Source organism: Herpailurus yagouaroundi, unplaced genomic scaffold (assembly GCF_014898765.1).
Source record: "Herpailurus yagouaroundi ecotype Mexico unplaced genomic scaffold, PumYag 164, whole genome shotgun sequence".
In the NCBI taxonomy this organism is placed as follows: Eukaryota; Metazoa; Chordata; class Mammalia; order Carnivora; family Felidae; genus Herpailurus; species Herpailurus yagouaroundi.
In genome coordinates, this window is record NW_024412405.1 from 35782947 (window position 1) to 35795565 (window position 12619).

At 36.1% G+C, this 12619-nt stretch overlaps 1 protein-coding gene across 4 annotated transcripts in view; it reads right to left on the reverse strand.

Annotated features, from left to right (window-relative positions):
* Nucleotides 1–12619, reverse strand: part of PIBF1 (progesterone immunomodulatory binding factor 1) — a 203488-nt gene that overhangs the window by 132212 nt on the left and 58657 nt on the right. For all 4 annotated transcript variants that reach the window (XM_040487375.1, XM_040487376.1, XM_040487377.1 and 1 more), the window contains exon 10: nucleotides 9022–9120. In XM_040487375.1, coding sequence (XP_040343309.1) covers nucleotides 9022–9120 — 99 coding nt within the window. The remainder of the gene's footprint in view (nucleotides 1–9021; nucleotides 9121–12619) is intronic.

Below are 12619 nucleotides of genomic sequence, written 5' to 3' on the forward strand. Positions count from 1 at the left end.
AAAGCATACACACATGGGGGAGGGGCAGAGAGAGAGAGAGAGAGAGAGAGAGAGAGGGAGGAAGAGAGAAAATCTCAAGATGATGGCATACAGCCTGATGCAGGGCTTGATCCCATGAACCATGAAATCATGACCCAAGAGGAAATCAAAAGTTAGACGCTCAACTGACTGAGCCACCCAGGCAGATAAAGAGATAATCTTAAAAGTAACAAGAGAAAAACAACTAGTTATGTACCAGGGAACCCCCATGACACTATCAGCTGATTTTTCAGCAAAAACTTTGCAGGCCAGAAGGGAGTAACATGACATATTCAAAGTGTTGAAAGGAAAAAAACTTACAATCAAGAATACTTCACCCAGCAAGGTTATCATTCAGAATCAAAGGAGAGTTTTCCAGACAAGCGAAGCTAAGGTAGTTCACCACCACTAAATCAGCCTTTCAAGAAATGAAGAGACTTCTTTAAGTAGAGAAGAAAAAAGTTATAACTAGAAATAAAGTATATGAAAGAAAAAATTGCACTAACAGAGGAAATTGTAGTTATTAGTTATTATATAGTTATTATAATATAGCTATTATATAATATATATAATATATAATATTTAATATATAATATAGTCATTATAAAATATAATATAAGTTATAATATAGTTATTAAGAGGCAAGCAGTTATTAAGCTAATATGAATGTTAAAAATAAGAAGTGAAATCAAGTATATCTCTAATAATTAGTTAAGGAATATACAAAATAAAAAGATGTAAAATATGACATCAAAATATAAAACATGGTAGGGGATAGAGTAAAAATATGCTTTTAGAATGCATTTGAACTTAAGCAAACACTGACTGAAAATAGACTATGAGAGAGAGAGAGAGAGAGAGAGAGAGAGAGATGGTAACCACAAACCAAAACCCTGTAATAGCAAGAAAAATAAAGTGAAAGGAATACAAACATAACACCAAACAAAAGCATCAAACCATAAAGAAGAGGAAGAAAAGAAGAAAGAAACAGAGCAACTACAAAAACAGCCAGAAACCAATGAACAAACTGGCCATAAGTACATACCTACCAACAATTTCTTTAAATGTAAATAGACCTAGTTCTACAATCAAAAGACAAGGGGGGTGGCTGGTGGATAAAAAACAGACAAAACCGAGGCCCATCTAAAGATACATATCGACTGAAAGTGAAAGGATGGAAAAAGATATTCCATACAAATGGAAACAAAAGCTGGGGTAGCAATACTTACATTAGATAAAATAGACTTTATTCTTTTTAAAGCTAATTTATTTTGAGAGAGAGAGAGAGAGAGAGAGAGAGAGAGAGAGAGAGAGAGAGAATGAACAGGGGGAGGGGCAGAGAGAGGGACAGACAATCCCAAGCAGGCTCGATGCTCAGCAGAGCCTGACGTGGGGTTTCGATCTCACGACTGCAGGATCACAACCTGAGGCAGTATCAAGAGTGGATGCCCAAACTGACTGAGCCACCCAAGGACCCCCTCACCGTTTTTAGACAAAATAGACTTTAAAACAAACTGTAACAGGACACCTGGGTGGCTCAGGCGGTTGAGTCTCTGACTTCGGCTCAGGTCATGATCTCATGGTTCGTGAGTTCGAGCCTCACATTGGGCTCACTGCTGTCAGTGCAGAGCCTGCTTTGAATCCTCTGTCCTTGTTTCTCTCTCTGCCCCTCCCCTGCTCTCTCTCTCTCAAAAATAAACATTAAAAAAAACTAACAAAAGAAAAAGAAGAGAATCATACAAGGATAAATGGGTCAATCTAACAAGGGGATATATTTGTAATATTTATGTACCCTATAATAGGAGGCATCTAAATATATAAACATACATAAATATCAATACACATAAAGGAAGAAATTGACAGCAATATAATAATAGTGGAACACTTTAATGCTATCTATCAATGAATAGATCAGACAGTAAATCCAGACAGCAAGGAAATACTGGCCTTAAACAATATAGTAGACCACATGGACTTTACAAAACTAGAAATCAATTTTAGGAAGAAAACTGGAGAAAAACCACAAATATGTGGAAACTAAACAATATGCTATTAAAGAACCAAAGGGTCAACAAAAATATCAAAGAAAAGACAAAAAAATTCCTTGAGACAAATGAAAATGGGAAAACCACGTTCCAAAACTTGTAAGATACAGCAAAAGCAGTTCTCAGGGGGAAGTTCATACCAAAATAGGCTTACCTCAATAAACAACAAAAACGTCAAGTAAACAATTTAACTTAACACTTGAATATACTAGAAAAGTAAGAACAAGCAATGGCCAAAGTTCAAGAAGGAAGTAAATAATAAGGATCAGAGTGAAGATAAATGAAAGAGAGGCCAAAAAAAAAAAAAAAAAAAAAAAGAAAAGAAAAGAAAAAAAGAAAAAAGAAAAAAAGAAAGAAAAAAACAAAAAAAAAATCAATGGGAGCACTTGGGTGACTCAGTTGGTTAAAGCATCCGATTCTTGATTTCAGCTCAGGTCATGATTTCACAGTTTGTGGATTTTCATTCTCCCTCTGTCTTCGCCTTTCCCCTGCTCACTCTCAAACATTTAAAAGAAAATTAAAAAAAGAAAAAAAAAAAAATCAATGAAACCAAGAGCTGGTTCTTTTAAAAGATAAACTAAATGGACAAACCCTTAGGCAAGACTCATCAAGAAACACAGAAAGAGGGCCCAAATAAATAAAATAAAAAATGAAAGACAACTTACAACCAATGCCACAAAAATACAAAGGCTCACAAGACTACTATGAACAGTAATACACTAACAAATTGGACAGCTTAGAAGAAATAAATTCCTAAAAACATACTATTTCCAAGATTAAATCATGAAGAAACAGAAAATCTAATAGACCAATTACTTACTAGTAACGAAACTGAATTAGTAAAAAACAAAAACAAAAACACAAAACTCCTAATGAACAGGAGTCCAGGGCCTCTTAGATAAATTCTACCAAACATTTAAAAGAGTTAATACCTATTCTTCTCAAATTATGTCAGGAAATTGAAGATGCTTCCAAACTTATTTTATCAGGTCAGTATTACCCTGATACCAAAACCAGACAAACACACCACTAAAGAAGAAAATTACAGGTTAATATCCCTAATGAACACAGATGTAAAAATCCTCAACAAAATATTAGCAAACCAGGGGTGCCTGGGTAGCTTGGTTAGCTAGGCATCTGACTCTTGATTTTGGCTTAGGTCATGATCTCATGGTGATGAGATTGAGCCCTGTGTCAGGCTCCACGCTGGGATTCTTTCTGTCCCTCTCCCTCTGCCCCTTCTTGCTTGTGTGTACTCTTTCTCAAAAAAAAAAAAAAAGGATCATATGCCATGAACTAGTAGGATTTATCCCAGGGATGCAAAGATGGTTCAACATCCACAAATCAACCAACGTGATATGCCACATCAACAGAATGAGGAATAAAAAATCATATGAACGGGGCGCCTGGGTGGCACAGTCGGTTAAGCGTCCGACTTCAGCCAGGTCACGATCTCGCAGTCCCTGAGTTCGAGCCCCGCGTCAGGCTCTGGGCTGATGGCTCAGAGCCTGGAGCCTGTTTCCGATTCTGTGTCTCCCTCTCTCTCTGCCCCTCCCCCGTTCATGCTCTGTCTCTCTCTGTCCCCAAAATAAATAAACGTTGAAAAAAAAAATCATATGATCATTTCAATAGATGCAGAAAAAGCATTCGACAAAATTCAACATCAATTGATGATAAAAACTCTCAACAGAGTGAGTATAGAGGGAACGTACCTCAATATAATAAAGGCCATATATGACAAACCCACAGCTAATTTACTCAATGGTAAAAAGCTAAAAGCATTTTCTCTAAAATCAGGAATAAGACAAGGATTCTTATTCTCAGCACTTTTATTCAACATAGTATTGGAAGTCCTAGCCACAGCAATTAAAGAAATAAAACTCATCCAAACTGGAAAGGAAGAAGCAAAACTGTCACTATTTGCAGATGACATGATATTATATACAGAACACCCCTAAGACTCCACCAAACTATTATAATTAATAAATGAATTCAGTAAAGTTGCAGGATACAACATTAATACATAGAAATTTGTTGCATTTCTGTACACTAGTAACAAACTATCAGAGACAGAAATTAAGAAAACAATCCTATTTACAACTGCATCAAAAAGAATAAACTATCTAGGAATAAATTTAACCAAGGGGTTAAAGACCTACATTCTAAAACTCTGACACATTGATGAAAGAAACTGAAAACAAATAAATGGAAAGATATACAATGAATTAGAAGAATTAATATTGGTAATTTGTCTATACTACCCAAGGCAATCTACAGATTCAATGCAATCCCTATCAAAACATTAAGGGTATTTTTCACAGAAGTAGAACAAATTATACTAAAATCTGTATGGAACCACAAAGGACCCTGAATACACAAAGCAAAATTGAGAAATAAGAATAAAGCTGGAGGTATCACAACCATATTTCAAACTATACTATAAGTCTATAGTAATCAAAAAGTATTGTACTGGCACAAAAACAGGCACACAGATCAATGGAACAGACTAGAGAGACCAGAAATAAACCCATGCTTACATGGTCAATTAATCTATGACAGAGAAGGCAAGGATATATAGTGAGGAAAAAAAGAGTCTCTTAGTAAATGGTATTGGGAAAACTGGAAAGCCACATGCAAAAGAATGAAACTGCTTTGTTACACCATGCACAAAAAATAAACTCAAAATAGATTAAAGACTTAAATGTAAGACCTGAAACCATACATCCTAGAAGGAAGAATAGGTAATAAGTTCTTTGACACTGATCTTAGGAATATTATTTTGGATCTGTCCCCTCAGACACAAGCAACAAAAAGCAAAACTAAAAAAAAAAAAAAGGAACTACATCAAACTAGAAAAGTTTTTACACAGCAAAGAAAATGATCAACAAAACAAAAAGGCAACATAGTGAATGCAAGCAGATATTTGCAAATGATATATATAAAAAGGGGTTAATATCCATATATAAAAAGAACTCATACAACTCAATATTAATAAAACAATCCGATTAAAAAACGGGCAGAGGACCTGAATAGACATTTTCCAAAGACATACAGATGGCAAACAGGCACATGAGAAGATGTTCATCATCACTAACCAGGGAAATGCAAATCAAAACCACAAAGAGGTTTCACCTAACAGCTGTCAGAATGGCTATTATTGAAAAAACAAGAAATAACAAATGCTGGTGAGGATGTAGAGAAAAGGGAACTCTTGTGCACTGTCGGTAGCAATGTAAATTGATATAGCAACTATGGGAAATAGTACGGAGGTTCCTTTAAAAATTAAAAACAGAACTACCATACCATATGATCCAGTAATTCCACTTCTGGTTATTTGTCCACAGAAAACAAAAGCACTAATTTGAAAAGATACAGGCACTCCTATGTTCATTACAGCATCTTTTACAATAGCCAAAATATGGAAGCAACCCAAGTGTCCAAGAGGGGCAAATGGATAAAGAAGATGTGATGTGTACGTGTGTGTGTGTGTACATGTATGTAGGTATGTGTACACACACACACACAACAGAATATCAGTCATGAGAATGAAATCTCGTGACTTACGGCCTAGAGTGTATTATGGTAAGTGAAATAAATCAGAAGAAAAATACCTTATTTCACTCACATGTGGAATCTAAGAAGCAAAACAAATAAACAAGAAACAGGAATAGACTCAGCTGCAGAGAATAAACTGATGGTTGCCAGAGCAGAGGGAGGGTAGAGGGATGGATGAAACAGGCAAGGGGGATTAAGAGGTACAATCTTCCAGTTATAAAACAAATAATACACGGAGATGTAATGTACAGCATCAGGAATGTAGTCAACAACATTTTAAAACCTTTACATGGTGACAGATGGTAACTAGACTTATTGTAGTGATCATTTCGTAATGTACATAAATACCAAATCACTATGTTTTATACCTGAAACTAATATAGTATGTCAGTTAAACCTCAATAAAAAAATGAGCTGTTCTAGTTTATTCAAAATTCTAGTGGAAAATGATTTTGAAAGATCAACTTTTAAATAGCAAAATTTCAGTAAACAGAACTGAACAAATTATTTTATAATAACAGCAAACATTTCTGTATCACTACTTATATGCAAGACACTGTTCTACATGCTTTACAAACATTTAAATGATTGAATTCAATTATTCAAAAGATACCTTTAAGTACTAACGCATCCTATGGCCTTTAGGATAAATACCAGTTGTTAGTATATGGACCAATAAGGATTTTAGAGTGCCAGAATCTAGGACCTAACAGAGTTCAGTATAAATATATAATAGCCAAGTATAATGGGGCGCCTGTGTGGCTCAGTCGGTTCAGCATCCGACTTTGGCTCAGGTCATGATCTCGCAGTCCGTGAGTTCGAGCCCCACATTGGGCTCTGTGCTGACAGCTCAGAGCTTGGAGCCTCCTTCTGTTTCTGTGTCTCCCTCTCTCTTTGCTCCTCCCCCATTTGTGCTCTCTTTCTGCCTTTCAAAAATGAATAAATGTTAAAAAAAAAAAAAACAGCCAAGTAAAAAAAATTCTTTTTAATGTTTATTTATCTTTGAGAGAGAGAGAGACAGCGTGACCAGGGGAGGGGCAGAGACAGAGATGGAGACACAGAATCCGAAGCAGGCTCTAGGCTCTGAGCTGACAGCACAAAGCCTGATGCAGGGCTTGAACTCGCAAACCACGAGATCATGACCTGAGACGAAGTCAGATGCCCAACTGACTGAGACACCCAGGTCCCCCTACCAGTTTTAAGGTCAGATTTACTACTATTCTCTTTTCTCCAAATTCACAAAAACATACCAAAGCTAGTAAGTTATGAAATTCTGCCTGAATATAAGTTCTGGTTTACTAGTTAAAATCTTATGCTTTCTTGGGGCATCTAGGTGGCTCAGACAGTTAAGTGTCTGACTCTTGATTTTGGCTCAGGTCATGATCTCATGATCATGGGATTGAGCCCTTCATCGGGCTCCATGTGAATGTGGAGCCTGCTTGGGATTCTCTCTCTCCTGCTCTGTCTGCCCCTCCCCTACTCGTGCACTGGTGCGCTGTCAAAATAAATAAATAAACATTAAAAAAAAATCTTACACTTTTTTTTAAAGTTTGTTAGTTTGGGGGCACCTGGATGGCTCACTCAGTTAAGCATCCGACTTGGCTCAGGTCATGAACTCACAGCTCATGGGTTCAAGCCCCACGTCGGGCTCTGTCCTGACAGCTCAGAGCCTGGAGTCTGCTTCATATTCTGTCTCTGTCTCTCTCTCTGCCCCTCCCCTGCTTGTGCACTCTTGCTCTCTCTCAAATATAAATAACCATTAAAAAAAATAAAGTTTGTTAGTTTGTCCACAAATATTATTCTAGAGCCATTCCTAAATACGTCACGTTCAAAACATCAACAAAGAGACAAATCTTTTATGTACACCATATAGTTTGTAAATGGAAAGATTATACATATTAAAAGATTTTAAGGTTATAACAGCACTCCAATAAAAACAGCTGACTTAGAAATTTATTTTAATATAAAATGTTCAGATTTAGATACACTTCCACATTACAGAAAAGATTTCTCTAATATTGTATTTACTAATGTATCATGTTTATAAAGTTGATTTGAATTCAGAAGTTTAATAATTTGAGTCATTCTACAAGATTTTGGTCATAGGTTAATTATATGAAGAGTTGCCTCAATTTTTAGTTTCATGTATTGCTAAAATCACAAATGAATCTGCAAGTCTTCATTTAACACAATTAAAAGCTCCATTCAGTTATTTTCTAAGTTTATCAGTATATGAAAGGTATATGTACTTGATGTACTATTCTACTAACTTTTCTGTCTGAAATTATTTTCAAAATAAAAAGTTTTTTTAAAAAGGTAACCATTCTATTTGCATGTAGTCAAACCACTGAAAGTCTAGGCTGTTCAATGAGGCAATGGTATTTACCTTAATACTCATCAGTGATTTTCCTATTAACTAGACTATTAAAAATAATATAGTTTTCTATTGATAAATTAAAGACAAATCATTTTCTCTCTTCCCCTTCCTCCAACACACATAAACCAGAACATACAGATTTTTAAGAAATGAACTGGGGAGTATATAATGAACTTAATTTTGGAGTTAAGTTCAATAGTTTCTTTTGTTTTTTAATGTTTATTAATTTTCTTGCGAAACAGTGCAAGTAGGGGAGGGGCAGAGAGAGAGGGAGACACAGAATCCAAAGCAGGCTCCAGGGCTCTGAGCTGCCAGCACAGAGCCTGATGCAGGGCTCAAACCCATGAACCATGAGATCATGGCCTAAGCTGAAATTAGATGCTTAACCAACTGAGCCATCCAGGCACCCCTCAGTAAGTTCTTTGAAAGTAAAACATCCAGCTACTTTATGACTAGCAATTCCAGTGTTAGAGAAAATTTATCTAAGACAAATAAAAACATATGCCCAAAAGACTTTATAGAAAATTTCACAGCAACTTCATTCATGATAGCTCCAAAATGGAAACAACCTAAATGTCCACTGACAGGTGAGTGAATAAACAAACTGTGGTACATTTCTACCCAGCAACAGTAAGGAATGAACTACTGATACAACAACAAAATAGATGGAAATATAATGTGGCGTGAAAGAAGCTAGACACAAAAGATTACATCGTGTGCAATTCCATTTATTTTCAATCCAGGAAGAGTGAAACTAAGCTATGGTGACAGAAATGAGGAAGTGTTTGTCTCTTGAGCAGCAGTGGTTGAGATGGACAAAAGGGGTATAAGGAAACTGGACAGTGACTGAACTGTTCTATTATCTTGTTTTAGTATATGCCAGTTATATGTTACAAAAACAATGCATGTAAACTACAGTTCACTTGAAATAAATATACTTCTTTTAAAAATATTTTTTCTAAAATCAAAAGTAACAGGAACAAAAATCAAAGAGTTTTAACATTTCCAGACATGCAGGATGCTTACCTGTCTAAGAGCTGATCATGTTTTTCTAAAGCATTCTTTTCAGCCATCACTGCTCGTTCCTTTTCAGCTACAGCATTATCCCTTGCTTCTCGGAGATTTCTAAAATTTAAGTATACACTCAATTATTCCAAATACATAAGTATCTATTTCCTAAAGATTCATAAATGTACTTGCTTAGAGTGGACTATCTGACAATCTTAAGGACCCACTTGAGCTTGGTACCTAAGGTGGATATTATATGAATTTACCCGGCTTGGTATTTCTGTAGCAACACACACTAGTATAGGTGCAAACATGGTCTACCTCTAAATGTCCCAGTATCTTTCTCCATAAATTATCTCTACGTGGGTTAAAGGTAGGCTAAACACTTTGCATATATAACTTGTTTGATCCTTACCATAATCTAATGAGGTAAGTATAATTACTCACACAGTACCCACAAGAAAACTGAGGTCTTAAGAAGTTAATAAATATTCTATAAAATATTTTAAATGAAAAAATATAGAGATCACAAGTGTCAAAATGGGAACAAATGGGATATGAGCTAGCTGAAGCGATGACCCTTGGGATCTCACTTACAGAGGAATGGAAGAGAAGAGAACTGAGGGCTGATAGGTTAGGAAGAAGCAGAAGAGACAAAGGACATGTAGTCCTGATAAGATGACAAACAGATAAATGTAAGTAGTGTACAAACAGGATAAAAGACTAGAGATTGCTGCTAAAGAATGGTGACTTGGAGGTGGAACAGTACTTCCCAGGATAGAATTTTAGTGGATACCAAGATCCAGGGTGTAACCACTGAAGTAGTTAAGTGAAGCTAAGTCGATATTCCTGTAGGGCTCAAGAAAGTATGAAGTCAGAGCATTAGGTGAGGCACCCACTAATAGTACTGATAGCAGGAACTGAAATTGAATGACACATTTAATAACATCTAAGGGTAATGTCCAAAAAGCAGAAGGCAACAAGAGTGAATAATTAGGTTATGACACAGCAAGATATGAGCGCCTTTAAAGATCAAATCTTGTTTTTTTCTTAAAGTGGAAGTCTGGATCAAGAAAAATACCAACAGTAAGCTTTTTTCAGAGACCCACTTAATTTTTTAAAAATCCACTTCTCTAACATAGTTATAAATAAATATAGAGTATAACATAAATAATTTTGCTCATATAATTCCTACAAATCCCGTATGTTTATTTTCTAACCATTTTTTATAGTGAAGTAAACTATAACTTCAAGAGCTTAAAGTACCTAGTTCTAAGTCACAGCCTATGTTAAAGCTCTAATTTGTGTCCAACCATGTCTACTGCAAACAAAGTGTTTTTTTTAATATAATTTATTGTCAAGTTGGCTAAAGCAAGTGTTTTTTTACATCATATTACCATATCTCCCATAAAGACCTGGATTGGGTATTAGAGTTTTGTGTTTATTATTCATGGAGAATATCAGTAGAAAGTCATGAAAATCCACATCGTTTAAATAAATCTATGTAATAACGATTGGACAGAAATGCTTACTTGCTGTGCCAGTATGAAATGTCATCTTTTACATTGTGATACTAACAACAAAGTTAAAATTTAAAACGTATCAACCAATAGAGACTCCTCAATCAAATGGTTTATGAACCAGAAATAAATAGTTCACAAAAAACTGGAGTACAGATAACTTATTAAGAAGAAAATAGCTTTTATATATTATTCTTTAAGTGGAAGTGCATTTTGAAATAGATATCACAAGGGGCGCCTGGGTGGCGCAGTCGGTTAAGCGTCCGACTTCAGCCAGGTCACCATCTCGCGGTCCGTGAGGTCGAGCCCCGCGTCAGGCTCTGGGCTGATGGCTCAGAGCCTGGAGCCTGTTTCCGATTCTTTGTCTCCCTCTCTCTCTGCCCCTCCCCCGTTCATGCTCTGTCTCTCTCTGTCCCAAAAATAAATTTAAAAAAACGTTGAAAAAAAAATTTTTAAATAGATATCACAAAATGTCATGTCATTATTTTCTGACATCATCCTGATTGCAATGATCTTCAAAAAATATTCTATCATCAAACTAACGGAAACATGAGATTTAATTTTACAGACAGAATTAAATTATTTAAGTATATTAAACAATGATGTATTTTTCATTCCAAGATGATCTATATATTTCAGTCAGTAAGTCATCACAAACTGGTTGCAATTTTCATTTCTCAAAGATACCTTCATTGTTCTGTAAGTTATTTCAATAGCAAAATTCCAAGTAGATTGCCATTATAGTACTATTAATCATGAACAGTTAGTAGGTGGAGAAGCTTCAGTCCCTAATTATATTTCCTTTCTGCAATAATGGGCATTAGATATAAAAGCAAGTCACAGAGAATGAAATAAAACCCAGAATAAACTAACAAAAGGGCTTGTGAGCAGAGATATGATTAGAAGGTCCTAGTGCATTCACCATGCTACAATCTATATCATCCAGCTAACTATAGTTAGTGCTATATTAAAGCACAAACAAAATTCCAAGGCCACAAAGAAGAGCTGATTATTTTTATTTATTTTTTTTTTTTAATTTTTTTTTTCAACGTTTATTTATTTTTGGGACAGAGAGAGACAGAGCATGAACGGGGGAGGGGCAGAGAGAGAGGGAGACACAGAATCGGAAACAGGCTCCAGGCTCTGAGCCATCAGCCCAGAGCCCGACGCGGGGCTCGAACTCACAGACCGCGAGATCGTGACCTGGCTGAAGTCGGACGCCTAACCGACTGCGCCACCCAGGCGCCCCAAGAGTTGATTATTTTTAATTGGAGGAAGAGAGGTGAGTGTATGAAGGGAAGATATGTAAGTTGGACCTTGAAGGACAAAAAGGGCAATTAAAAAAAAGAAAACTAGGGGTGCCTGGTGGCTTCTGTTTAGCATCTCATTTTGGCTCAGGTCATGATCGCGTGTTCGTGAGTTCGAACCACACATGGGGCTTTCTGCTATCAGCACAGAGCCCGCTTCTGATCTTCTGCTTCCCTCTCTGCCCCTCGTCTACTCGCTCTCTCTCAAAAATAAATAAACATTAAGAAAAAAAAAAAAACAAAAAGAAAACTAAAATGAGTCTGAAAAAATGCTAGAGGCTGAGGTTTCTACCAACAGGCTCTCTCCTAGATGTCTGCTGGTAAGATTTCTGTGTGAACCTAATCTCCTAACAGTTTCCATACCTTCCACATCTCCACTCACACACAACCTGCATACGAGAAGGCTCACAATTCCTTTTAACATAAATATAGAGATACAGTACTTAAGCCTTTAATATTATCAATTGACTTTTAAGGTGTCTAACATAAACCGAAAATATTCCACTGACAATCATAGTAATAACAAACATATAGATGCTTACCACGTGCTAGTAACTATTTTAGGCATTTTACTTACTATGACTCATTTAATCTTCACAACAACCCCGCAAAGTGTAGGTTGTCTCATTATCTCCATTTTACAAAGGAGAAGACTGAAACACAGAGTAGTTATCTACCGTCACACAGCAAGGGAGCGATGGTGCCCAAATGTAAACCCGAGCTGTCTGGTTCTAGAGTGCGTGCTCCTTATCATGTCATGCTGCGTTTAGTAAGATTCTCTTTGTGTCA